This window comes from Theobroma cacao, chromosome 5, assembly GCF_000208745.1.
Source record: "Theobroma cacao cultivar B97-61/B2 chromosome 5, Criollo_cocoa_genome_V2, whole genome shotgun sequence".
NCBI classification, from domain to species: Eukaryota; Viridiplantae; Streptophyta; class Magnoliopsida; order Malvales; family Malvaceae; genus Theobroma; species Theobroma cacao.
In genome coordinates, this window is record NC_030854.1 from 26,849,690 (window position 1) to 26,863,993 (window position 14,304).

A 14,304-nucleotide genomic window follows, 5' to 3' on the forward strand; every position below is an offset into this window, starting at 1 on the left:
GTATCGTAACAAGTAATATAGAGGTAAATAGAATGTCCAATCCCACAAGGAATTGCACAAATTTAAGCTAAGTACTAAAACTCTAGGAATCTAATTTTATCCAAGTAATCAAAATTAAATGATTAATTAAAAGAAATTTGAACTAACAAACTAAAACTAATAATTGAATGACAAAATTTACTAGAAAAGCAATTGATTAAAAGCCTAAGATTATGATATCCGTCAACATTTCATTTGAATTCTCTCTCTCTCTCTCTCTCTAAACTTATTCAATAAATTGAGTTGTTAACCTAGAGTCTCAAGCTATCTACATGTCTCTATCAAGATGCTCATAAAAATATCTATCTCAATTAATTCACTATATATCTATGTAAATTCATCTGAAGACAAATTCATTAAGTTTGTGTTCTAATTTTGGCTACATGCAGCACATAGTTATATGTCTATCTTATATGCAAATCAAATCACCTAATCAATTAAGTGATATTGAACACATGGTATTCTATTGATGGCCTAATCTAAACTCCCGTTGTCAAGTTTTATTTAGATATCCAAATCAATCTAATTAGTGATCAAGAAATTAGAAGCATTAAATACAAAATTGGAATTAACAACTCATATTCCATTGAAAATAAGCAAAAGAGAAATTAAAAATCCAAATTACATGTTGAGTTCAACCATAATACTAGAAAAGGTAAATTACTTCATAATATCTATAGAAAACACCTTCCAAAGAAGATTAACCATTAATCCAAGTCAAAAAAAAAAAGAGAAAAACAAAAGTAGAGAGAGAAACTAAGAATTGAAGCCGTTAAATCTCAAATCTTCCTTGAATTCTCTTATTTTCATGCTTTACTTTTAACCTTTTTTTGTCCATAATAGTTTCTCTCTATCTCCCCTCGAAAAGCTCTAAAAAAGGCCCTTTAAATACTCCTAAAAAAAAACCCTAGAATTAAAATCCTGTAAAAACACATTTTTGGAAACACATCCAACACCACGACCTTAGTCACACCGCGGCACCATACCCTCAAGTGATGATTGGGAGCATGGATCATCACTAGCGCCATGGCGCTCCTATCTCTAGTTTACAATGGTGCTCTACTGCCTCTTGGCATCGCAGCCTTGAGCAAGTCAAGGCCGTAGCCTTCACCTACACATGTTGCCTTGCGTAGAAACTACAACAATCTAGTCTCTTCCAATGTTATTTACACCTCAATCTTACCCGAACTAAATAAAGTGGTAAACATGAAAGTTGTAGCCCTGTCTACTATCTTTCAATAGCTTAAGAATCACGTCTATTGGGTTTCTGTAGCAAAAGTTATGCTTAAAATACTTCAACATATGCAAATAAAGCTATCACATATTTGCACGGATTATCATCAAATAAAGCCATTTCATAAAATTTCTTACAAAAACAATAAAAGATATCAGTAATAACTAAACTTAAAGTAACTTAAAGAAATATAACATAAAATTAAACTAAAATAACTTAAATTAAATTACTCAAGATGCATTTAACTTTGTTAAGAAAATTACTAAAATATTAAAATTTTGGACCTAGAATCTCAAAGACTTAGCTACTTAAGTCCAAAATGTGACAAAATAACTCTATATAATAAAGTTATATAGTCCTTTATTGGAAAATCAAGGTAATGTATGTAGGTCAAGGGGACCAAACCATGCCGAACCATCATAAATATTTGTATTTTGTCAATGTCTCTTTATCCTCTCTTTTCTTGGTGTCTTTTTGCCTTAATAAGTTTTAAACTTTTTTGAAAATCCTTCAAAAGTTTTTTAACCTTAGGAGTTTCCTTCAGATTTTTAAAAAAAATGCTATTCACCCCTCTTTAGCACTCCATTGAGACGAACAACACTTTTGTTCGTTTGTTGTATTTTTTCCTGTTTTCATTGTTTGTACTACAAATTATACTCTAGCATGCATGGACAGTCATCAAATATTTTTCATCTTTTTTCATTAATATAATCTCCTTTTGGTTGAGAAAAAAAATGTAAGTGTATGCATAAATTAAGGCTTCCCATAGAAAAAAAAAGCGGTTTCCTTATCATGTTCTTGAACATTGGTTTATTGTGGATATATGAAAAGATAAGACACATTATGTGTCAAAAAAAGGGGTTCTTTTAGCATGTGTAAAACATTGATATTTTCTTCCTAAGCATGTGAAAGCAAGACTAATCGTCAGGGAAAAATGTTCCTTAAGCATAAGCTTTTGGATAGGTGAAGGAGTACGGACTGTGTAGGCCTAATGTGGAGGAACTTATAGTCATTTAGCATGTGCTCAAGCTCACCATGCGAGATTTACTCCTTTGACATGAGTGAGAATGTTCTTGGTTATCAAAAAACATGGATTGATTTGCCACTATTGCATTTTAAATATCGTTAGCCTAATCCTTGAAAGGTATGTAAACAACTCGATAATTAAGGACTAAGTGTAGCCATAAGCATAAACATGAGCATTGGCATTTTCATGTTACAAAGATGTTTGTGTGGACTGCGAGTCGATAAGATGTAAAAATATATACATGCATACATATATATATATATATATTTTGCCAAACATTATTTCTGTTTTGAGTTGTTGATCAGCAGGGGGGTTGCTTCCGAATCCATCTAATCCCTTCTTCTTAATTTACTTATAGCTTCATATTACTAAAGCTTCCTTTAAACGAACCATAATGAGGTTGTGATCTTCTAAAACTCAAGATATCATCAATTCGAAGGGAATGCATTTGAAGTGGTTCACTTTTCTCTGATCTGTATTCAGATAGATGCTTCTTTCCGTATACACGCACACTTAGTGTCTTCTTTCGATGTGAACCAACTTTTATATATTCATTGAAAAAATCAATGAATTCTTGTTGTGTAACCTGTCTTAATGCTTCAACCTGCTCAAATACAAATTGTGAGATCATAAAACTATTTTTTAGTTAAAATATTTATATCATGTATCAAAACTTTCATCTTAATTAGCCTATAAATCACCTACATGTATTTTGTTCCTGACAATGTCACGTACAGTAAAAGTGAAACGGATTTTGTTCTTTCTTTTACTTAATAAGTAAAAATCTAAAGAGAGTTACTTACCTCGGCTTCTCTCCTATCAAACTTGAGGGTGCCATTGATAATCTCCCGCCAGTAAAATCCAGATTCTTCCCGTAGGTTCTTGTGCTTCTCCAGTTTTATATCAATCAATGCATTTACATTTCTCTATACAGTAAGTTAAAAAGAAAAAGTTAGTAACCTAAAATCATAAGAATTTGAGAGAAATATTTGATGCATTAATCAAGTACATTTACTCGAAAAAAAATATTCAACTGTCCAAAACTCTCCTTCCAAACTTAGCAAATTCATGACAAATAACATATATAAATGTTAAATAAATCCTAAATTCGCATATGACCGTTCTAAACCACATGTAAACTAATTCCCAGATCTCATATATGGAAGATAGAACACCAAATAATTAAATAATGTAACATACCTGTTAGAGCTATTAAAATCATTGTTAATTACAAATGGAATCTAGGACAAATTCCTAAGTTAGGGCTAAGGTCTTTCTCTTCACTCTCCTCCTTTAGACAGCTCTTAATGGATAAATCCATGCATTAGGAGTGAAGTGGAGACCAAGCCATATTTACATAAAACCCTGATAGGATCCATCATCATGGGTTCCATTGGATTGAGGCCTATATATAGCGTCTACCGCACTGGCTCAAATGAGATGCATAAAATCCGGACCACTCTAACTTAATTAGACTTACTTACATGTTTCCATTAAGACTAAATCAAAATTTCAATTAATGGCAGCTCACGTTTATGGAAAATTCTAACAGTTTTTGCTTTTTCATGAATAGAGAACAAAATATTTAGCTGTTATGAATAAAAAAAAGAATGATTTCCTTCATATGGAAACTTTATGTGAATTATGTTTTACTTCTTAACTGTTGACTTAATTTATGCATAGTTCTAAACATATCACAATTAAAAAGGATAAAACTTAAGAAATGCAATAACAAATTCTCAAACATGAGAAAACCAATAATAAGAACACATTCACATGTAATTTGGCAGTTCATTTTCCTTTTTCTAATTTAAAATATATTTACAATTTTTGGCCTGAATTATACTTGCCATATATCCTACAAGTTGTTTCGTACTTATATCTGAAAAAAATTAACTACATATTGATATTTAGACTTTAAAATATCAGAAAACAAAAGAGCTACCTGTTCTCTTTTTTCTGCTTAAGATACCATATTCACAAATTATTACCTTAATTAGACTTCTTCGATGTAGGCTAGAGCCGATTTTTTTACCTTTGTTATGTTCGTTAAAACAATGTCCACTACATATAGAGAAAACAATCATTATGTGCAATTGAAAATTTTCCATCTTACCCTAAATTCATCGTTGGTCATTTCATTAATTTTGTTCTCAAACATCTCGAGGAATGCCTCAACCCTCGAATCAATGTCTCTTGGATTCTGTTAAAAATGCCCAAGCTCTTTAGAAGATGAATTAAAAAATTAAGCAATGTAATTAAGGCAATAAGTTAATTACAAGGGTCCCCCCTCTCATTTTCATCCATCCAAGTTTAAAGCAATACAAAATATAGGATGAGAAAGCTACTACCAAAAACTCATGTATAAACAAACAAAATTAAAAAGGACCACACTACGTACCTTCACTGTAGATTGAATAAGGAATACCACTCCATGAATTCCAAAATCAATCCTAATGAGAGAAAATTAGTAAAACGAAAGATAAACTTCTTGCTTCTCAAATTGAATATATATAAATATATATATACATATATATATATTTATATTAAAGATTTCCCAAAATTATATTTGTAGGCCATTTTTAAATGCAAATAACTCCCTAGTCTTTTTTTTAACTTTTTGATAATAGTAACTATTGAACATCAAATTCAATTGCATAAAAACATGTATTATCAACTTTAACATAGTAAAATGAAAAATGAAAGTCAAATCGGAGTATAACATTCATGTATGATTACATTTATTCTTATACCTTCTATAGAAATCATTTATGTACCCAAGTTGCTCAATAGAACTAAGCTGATGATAGGCTGGTTCCTTTGCAATAAGGCAAAAAAGCTGAAGTTTCACATTCAATATAAAATCATCTCGATGAACCTAACATCCAAACACTATTCACATTAAAATTGCATGAAAAGTTAGATAAAATGGTAGCCTTACCTTAAAACAAATAAAAAAACACAAACAATATATAGGAGATTGAATAAGGGAAATGGGGCAAGTATAGATTAAGTAAAGATAATGATCTAATAAAATAATCTAACTTAAAGTTCGTTAGTTGCAAGCGGTGTATAATTCCACAATTAATATACGTCACATATATATAAGCGTCAATTCATTTTTTTTCCTTGATTTACAGCTATATAACCATGGATATATTGAGGCTGAAAAAATTAGACTTTCTTTGCTTATCACTAAGGGTTTGTGTTTTGTTTTTCCTATCTTTCTTATGCAAAAGTTGTTATAAAGTATAATTAAGTAAACGATGATCAAAAACAAAATCATATTTAGTTAATTAAAAAGGTAAAGATGGTTTTCTTAGTACATATCATGAAACCCATCGCACCTTGAATCACAAAAAGAAGTCTCTTTCATATATCTTATCATTTTATAAGTTATGAATTATTTTCCTATCATTCCACGAGTTGAAATTGAGATTTTTGGGTACAGAGTTCGGAACGCAGACAAGTGTAGTTAAAATGTGATACTAATCATATAAAAGTAATTTTATTAAAATGTATATAAAGTTAAATCATGTATTTTGTTATCTCTAGATTTATCGATAGTCAGGTGACCTGCTAGGTTCATGGGTAGGAATGTCAATGAATAAGGTATCTGCTAATTTTGAAATACCCGAATTCGAACCCAATTAATAAATGGGATACTTGAACCCTACAATTACTCAAATATTTTTTAAATTTATCATCCTAACTCGAACCATAATACATACTCACTACTCGATAATTATTTGAATCTATTTAAAAACTCAATTATGTAAAAAAATTATTAAAATACTCTTCATGGATACCCAATTATCCGAATCCATACCTGTCTCTATATATAATAATATTTTTATCCATATTCCATATAATTTACTAATAATTAAATTTATAAAAGTACACAAACAATAAAATTTAAATTTAAATAATCAAAAACAAATATCTCAAATATCAACTTAAATAACTAAAAACAAATATCCAAACAACAACTTAGACAACATTACAAGTTTAATTAAATATATGGGTTTATTCTTAATTACATGAAATTAAAAAAAATAGTTAGATTTGAAAACTGTTCTAATCTCACAACTTTTCTTTAGGTATATATTTTATAAGTTTATATAAATAAAGGTAGACGTATTATAATTAATAATTTTATAAGTTATAATTTTTGTAACGTTAATACAAAATAGAAAGTAAATATGTTTATATTTAAAGTATATATTTAAAAACTATATATATTAGTAAATATATTTTTTATAAATTAACACAATATATAGAGTATATATATTAAAAGATATTGCAAGTTAATTAATAATCATAGCTTCATGAATTAATTTAATTAACAATATTGGTTTGTTTTTAATTATATGAAATTAAAAAAAATATAATCGGGTTCGGGTATTGGGTACCTAAGGGGTGGTAATTGAATCCTACCTGAACCCAATGTGGGTAGTAAAATTACTATCCAAACCTTACCCAAACTCGACTATAGAGAATCCTAATCTTATAAAACTAGGTCGAATACCTACAAGTACCCTGTAATAGGGTACCCATTGCTATCCTTAGTCACGAGCCTACCCCAACTTAAATCAAGCGTTGGATCCCTACCCAAGTTGGGGACATTATTATACGAATAAAATTAATTTGACTGAATTTAAATTCTAAAATATATTTAAAATATTAAATATTTAATTTCATTCCAAATGCTTTTTTTTTTCGTTTCTATAAGTAAAGGTAGGTGACAAAAGTAACAACTAAATGTAGTCTTAGTTTTCACAATTAATTAAAAGAAATATACTATTTCATAAAGTTGTTATTTATTATGCCCCATTTGTGAGAGTTTCAATTAATTAACTCTAAGTTAAGCTTGAAGCTATACTATTCTTATTTTTATTGCCATTTTTCACTATTCTTAGAATCTCTTAAGAAAGGGTTTTTTTTTTTCTTTACGGTAGCATTCAAAAATATGCACATAAAGTAAGATCTTCTTTAGACTTTAATTTTATTTTATTTTTTTGTGTTTATGTAAATTCGGAGGTAAGGTTATGTCCCCCTCCCATATGTACGTTCTTATTTTCTTTATTAACAAAACATTAACAGGGTAGCTGAGCTTTGCGAGAATATTCCAGCATAAAAGAAAAAAAAAACTCTAAGTTAAGCTTAAAGCTAAATTTTAAAGGTCCATAGCAATAAGAGACAAGAAAGCTAAGAATATGTTATAGGAAATGTTAAACTTTGATAATTTAGTAGTAACTAGAAGGGATCAAAGTTATATAGATATATATAATTACCTGAATATAATGGAGTAGGGCGGAATTCTCATTATTTGGATTTAGGCCCTGAATAGAGTAGAGGTAACTCACGCCTCTTCCAAATTTAACAACTTCATTTGTAAGATGTAGGGATGGAAATAATGGTTGGCATTTAGGGTTTGAACCTCCAAAGAAAATGGATTCAACATGTTGAATTATCGAAATCGCTTCATCACGTTCCATGTTTCCTAATTAACAAGCAAAAATTAATGTCAAAACCAACAATGTGATTATATATATATATTGAAAGAACAGTGTGATTATATCAATATACAGGCACATCCGTAGTGTATATATTTTCCAAATTCAATATATTATGAAGACTCTTATTAAAACATGATTCATAAACTACCACTCACACACATTGGAATTAACTGTTTAGTTTTTGGTTTGTTACTTGGGGGTTTTGTATTCTTGGAACATTTTATAAATCTCCATTGGCTGAAAAAAAACCATAAATCATGAAATTGTTTAAAAAGCTTAGAGGTATCAATGGGCTGAGTTGGGGCATTGTTTTTTTTTTTTAGATCTGAGCCTGATTCAATTAACTTATTTTTATTAATAAATATTATTTTTTATTATATTTAATTTTTTAAAATATATTAAAAAATTAAAATATTGATATAAAATATTATTTTATTATTTTAATAATAATATAACAATTAAATTGGCAGGTCAATTTGGGCTTGAACTTGGCTTTAGAAAGCATAAATTTGGGTCATTATTCTTCTCTAGGAAGATGGGATGATAAGGCTATCAGAGAACTGGTGAGTGATAGACAGATTTTAAGGATCCTATTATAGATGGGAGATCCACGTTGGCTAGCTAGCTTGTACTCCATCTTTGTGGACAACCTTAGCAAGAGAACACCATGATCAGCGATCAAGGGAGCGCTTGAAGAGTTTGTCAGGGTCATCAATGAGTTTGTTTCTAAATGAAGTCTATAAGATAAGGTAGCGTTTGGTATGAGAAAAATTGTAGCACATTCTCTGTAATGTGTTCAATTAAATTACATTACAGTATTTGTTTTTGCAACAAACCATTACAATGTAAGATTACAATACAATCATATAGTATTGCATTTTACAATATTTTTAAAAATATTTTTACCTTTCAACTTTGTTATTTTGTTAAAAACATTTTCAATGTTATAATTTGATTTTTATATAGATTTCGGGAGATGTCTTTTTATTATTCTCATTAGTCATGGTGACTGTAATAAAATTTATATTACTTTTTAAAAGAAAAAATTAAGATAATATATATAATATAAAAAATTATATTAAAAAATAAAAATAAAATATATAAGGTTATAATAAGAAATAAAAAAAATATATGACATTAAAAATATATTTAAGATATCACATTATAAAAAAATTAATAATAAAAAAAATACAATATATTAAACTTACATTTTAATAAATAGGAGTAATTTTAAAAATTGACATTACATTCTTAGTAAAGTATTTGTAAACCAAAGCAATGTCATCTTTTTTGCATTTTAATCATTATTTTGCTTATATACTAAACACTGCAATGTTATCTTCCTTACAATCACATTACTAACAATCATATTACTTGTAATCACATTACATTATAAAATACCAAAACGCCACCTAAGGGAGCAGCAAACTTGGCATTTGTGAGGTACACAGAAAAGCATAAACTAGAGAATGCAATCAAATGGGTTAACCACTAGTGGATCGATGGAAGACGTCTCATAATTAAGAGAAAGGAACCACTAAAGAAGAATGCAAATGGCGCGAGAATGAGCACTAAGGAAGAACCAAGATGGAAACAAAGCACTTAGAGGAATGATGGTCAAACTTTCAAGGAGGTTATTGTAAGAAAGAACCAAAAAGGTTATGGTTGTAAAGGGGAGGTAAAAGATCTAATAAGAAGAGAGAAAGGTCTTGAGAAGGCCTAAAGGCTATGGTGGGTAAAGAAAAAATTGAAGGGAAATAAGAACAAAAGCAAACACATCAAGTAGATGAGCAAAAGAAGGATCAAAAGATTGTTAATGTCCAAGCAACCATCCCAGATGAAGAGATGGAATGGGTGAGTTGCAGTGCAATGGGGAGCTTTAAGAAAAAGATAGCATGAAATGTGATGCAAACGAAGCTAGCTAATGAAGGGATTGATGTTTGGGTAAGAATACTAGAAGGCTTGATAGTTCTCCTAACATTGGAGGAATAAGGAATGATGAAAACAATCTTAGAGTGCTATATGGAACTTTTTGAGGTTTGGTTGAAGTTAATGGTTCTAGTAGCTTATGCAAGTTGAGAAAGAGAAATTGGCATTTGGGTTAGATTGTGTGAAATCCCTTTACAAGTTTGGCACTCACTACCTTCAAAGTCATTGCAAAATTGTTGGAGAAAATTCATTGGAGTTGATAAAAGCACCTATAAATTAGAGAGGTTTGATCAAGCACTCGTGCCTGTTAAGGTTAAAAGTAGAGCAAACCATCCTAGTAAGGTGAGTGTAGAGGTTAAAGGTCAAGTGTTCAACATCCTAGTAACTATAATGGGGATGGAAAGGAATTGTGGGTTGGAATGCTATTTTAAAGGTAAGGAAATCGTTCAATCTGTGGAAGAGAATAAGCATGTAGAGATGGGTCATAGTAGTGATGATGGAAAGGAAAGAAAAAGGCAGAAAGTGTCATTGAATAGAGGGCACAAGGAATAAGACAACCCAATGATCAAATATTGTCAAGCGAGAAAAATAGAAGGTCTAGAGATTTTTGCAAAAAAGCTCAAAGGAGTATATAGAAGTAAAGGGACAAAAGACAATGGGCATCAACAAGTGTTCTCAAAAGATGTGGTCTATAGGCTACCAAACATTGATAGAAACAAGGGATGGTACTAAAGAAGAGAAAAAGCATGGAGAAAGAGGGATACAAGAACAGAGAAAAGCTAACTCACCAAGTTTAATACTGAAAAAAGGGAGAAGAAAGAAGATAATTTTGGAATAGAGAAAGAGAGTCAAGATAGAAAGTTGTTGGGAATGACAAAACACTATGAATAGAAGTCAATGGAGGAAACTAGAGAAGAGTCAAGTTAGGAATATAAAATGGCAAAGAAAAGGGCCTTGAAGTCAAGTCTTGTGGGGCTCAATGGTAATGAACAAAGAAAGGACAAAAGTCCACATAGGTTGAATTATGGGGTTTGGAGCTCAGAGATGAGAAACCCATGCACAATAAAGGGCATAGAATTAAGCCTATGCACAGATAAGAGCAATGTGGAACGTAGGTTGAAGGAAGATGATGTGGGCTTTTTAAGGGTTAGAAATAAATTTGAAGGCAAGGCTTAGAGTAATGACCTAATCAATGGATCAGATGAGATGAAAAAATGGCTTAAGGGTAATGCTCAAGTTAAAACAAAAAACGGCCTCGCATAGGGAACGCCATTAAAATGAGAAAGTAGAGGAAAAAATCAAATGGAAAAAGGAAAGAACGATGAAAGTGATCAAAAGAGTGAGACTGAGATGAGAGAAAAACAAAAAGAAGGGTATCCGAGGAAGAAATAGAGGAAAGTAGAGAAAATAAGGAAATTTGTATTCGGGAATATGAGTGAGATGAAGGTGATAATGATCGATTGGACAGAAAAGTTGAAGAGGAACGGGGGAAGATTAAGTTACTTAAGAGTAAGAGGGGGGAAAGGTAGTGCTACTAGGTATTTGCTAGTGATGGTAAGTGAACAAAAATGCAAAAGTTGAAGTGGGGGAGAAATAGAATGAAAGCAAGAAGGGATATTTGATGAGTGGAACAACATCTTCAAGAGCGAGGTCAAGCAACAGTAGAAAGAAACAAAGAAGGATGAAGAACGAAGAACAAGTGGGATAATGTAGCATAAGGAAGAGTGGAATTGGTGAAGGCTATGAGTCAGATGCAAAAATTAGTAAATGAAACTTGGTACTCATAAAAGAGGTAGAAGAGATTTGGGAATTGAGTAAAAAGTTATGAATAAATTTCTTAAAAAACAAAAAGGAGGTGATATCACGAATTATTGAGTTGGATTCAAAAAATGGGAGTTAAAGAAGGTTGTTAGTTCAAGATGAGTAGCTGTGCCTTGTCCTGGATGACAAGTACAAGGGTGGCGGCCCATGGAAGATGTTCACTTAGAGCTTTTGTTAAAAAAAGGTGCCTTTTGGCTTTGATGATCTATTTTTGATTAGAAAATACCCTTATGAGTTAAAAAGTTTCCCCTTTTTTGCACTTTCTTTAATTTGCTATTTATATGGTTTGGTTAATGTTGTGGGGTTGTGAATTTCTGTTTGGTTTTTTGTTTATTAGCTGAGTTTAGGGTTCGACATACCCTATCGATGATTTGGCCTTTTGTATGGTTAGAGGAAAAAGTGGGACAACCTGCAAGTTAGATCATAGAGGAATTTTGGTGTGGTTAAATCTTCAAAGAGTTTGGCAAGTTGAGAAAAGCATTTGGAAACTAAAGAAGACAACGGGAGAGAAGACAATGGTGTTGGCATAGTAGTGCAATCAAGCTTCTTTTGTGCTTCTTTAAGTTGTTGTTGGGTTTTGTTCTAGGTGTAGTTTTTTCAGTAGCTTCGGTTCGTTTTCTTTATCTTTTGATCATCATATTTAGGTCTTCACTAGTCCTTTGGAAAGGTTTTCTGTTTTTTGAGCTTTGAAGGAATTTTACAAGGATGTGCATTTGATTGGTGCTGCCAATTGCTTTTTCAGCAGCCACTTTGTTTTTGCAAGTGTTTAAGCTTATGTTTCACCAAAGCTAGATTTTTTATGCCCACAAAGTCTTAGACTAACACAGTTCAAGACTTATTATGACATACTAACTTATATAGGTCAATAATAAAATCTGTTTTTCAAAAAAAAAATTCAGGTCGTCTCATGGACAATTCTAATAAAGCTTTAACTTATTTTTTTTAGAGAAATTATATATATGTGTGTGTGTGTCTGTGCACATACACATATGTATAATATAATAAAATATAATATAAAATTTTTGTTTGATTTCTTCCTTTTATATTAATGCAACATGGGAAAGAAACATAGAACGAACCTGCTATGAAACACTCCAAAAGAACCCTCGAGAACATAATAGGAGTAAATTTGACAAGGTCTTCTACTTCCAAATGAGGTAAAACATCAAGTTTCTCCTTCCAAGGCCACCTTATATCCCTCAATATTAATGAGCAGTACTCTATAGCCAGCAGAGAGGGATTTTCATATTTGAAGTTGTTAATGCCCTTTGTTGTCATTTCCTGATAAAGAGAAGAAACAACATGAAAGGTATAAAACAAAAGGTTATAAACACATACAGTTAATACTTGCCATAATGATGATACTTTTCATATCAGATGTTTTATTAGCTACGAAGCCAAGAAGTTAATTTCTGTTTTTTTTTTTTATGTGAATTTGCAACCATGGTCAACACCAATCTGGAGCAGTTAAGTTGAAACGTGCTGAAAGCTCTGCAAACCTTAATTGGCTTTAAAGTTAGTCAAAATTTTGGAATTTCCAAAGTTGCTGGATAGGCATATCTAGATAGTTATGGACTCATTCAAAAGATACTGCACCATGAAATGACTACCTAAACGACTATGTAAGGTAGCTCAACATAGATACGCATAAGTAGCGATTTACGAACCCAACAATCAAGCCAATCCATTGGAATTTTGAGTTCAACCTCTCTTGCCTCAAACCACCTGAATGGAACCCATTTTGGTAGCCAGCACCAATGTAGGAGCCGCAGCCAAAACCAAGCATCTATTGGGAAGACACCCAAGACCCGTTTGACTTTAGTGATTACTCTGACCAAAATGACTTCTTCATTAATGAGCTAAGATGGGGCCCAATCAAACACTCAAAGAAACAATTCAAATAAAGATACCAATTAATAAATAAGATATTGTACGTTACAAATACTCTAATATTATTTAAATTTATTATCTTAATCTGAATCTTAATATATAATCACTATCTGATAATTACCTGAATCCATTTAAAAAATTGATTATATAAAAAAAATTATTAAAATGTTCTTTATGGGTACTTAATTATTCGAACTAGCATATATACTCATATCTATATACAATAATATTTTCATCCGTATTTCATATAATTTATTGATAATTAAATTTACAAAAGCACACAAACAATGAAATTTAAATTTAAATAATCAAAAACAAATATCTCAAATATCAACTTAAATAATTAAAACAAATATCCAAACAACAACTTAAACAACATTACAAATTTAATTAACTATATGAATTTGTCCTTAATTACATGCAATTAAAAAAATAATTAAGTTTCAAAACTATTCTAATATCACAACTTCTCTTTAAGTATATATCTTATAAGTTTACATAAATAGAGATATATATATTATTATTAATAATTTTATAAGTTATAATTTTTATAACGTTAATATAAAATAAAAAGTAAATATATTTATATTTAAAGTAGATATACTAAAAGCCTATAATATAATAGTAATTATATTCATTACAAATTAACACAATATATAACATATAGGTATTAAAAAATATTACAAATTAATTAACAATCATAATTTCATGAATTAATTTAATTAATAATATAAATTTATCTTTAATTATATAAAATTAAAAAAAATTAATCAAATTTAGATATCGAGTACTTAAAAGGTGATACTCGATCTCGATACAAGTAATAAAATTATTACTCAAATCCT

At 30.2% G+C, this 14,304-nt stretch overlaps 1 protein-coding gene across 2 annotated transcripts in view; it reads right to left on the bottom strand.

Moving 5' to 3' along the window:
- Window positions 2,372–14,304, bottom strand: part of LOC18598944 (insulin-degrading enzyme-like 1, peroxisomal) — an 80,274-nt gene continuing 68,341 nt past the window's right edge. The window contains exons 21-28 of one of the 2 annotated variants that reach the window (XM_018120701.1): window positions 13,237–13,399; window positions 12,649–12,850; window positions 7,595–7,803; window positions 5,054–5,178; window positions 4,702–4,753; window positions 4,417–4,503; window positions 3,104–3,226; window positions 2,372–2,904 (exon numbers count right to left, since the gene is read on the bottom strand). In XM_018120701.1, coding sequence (XP_017976190.1) covers window positions 2,653–2,904; window positions 3,104–3,226; window positions 4,417–4,503; window positions 4,702–4,753; window positions 5,054–5,178; window positions 7,595–7,803; window positions 12,649–12,850; window positions 13,237–13,399 — 1,213 coding nt within the window. In that variant the 3' untranslated portion in view covers window positions 2,372–2,652. The remainder of the gene's footprint in view (window positions 2,905–3,103; window positions 3,227–4,416; window positions 4,504–4,701; window positions 4,754–5,053; window positions 5,179–7,594; window positions 7,804–12,648; window positions 12,851–13,236; window positions 13,400–14,304) is intronic. The other variant, XM_018120702.1, reaches the window with a different exon arrangement.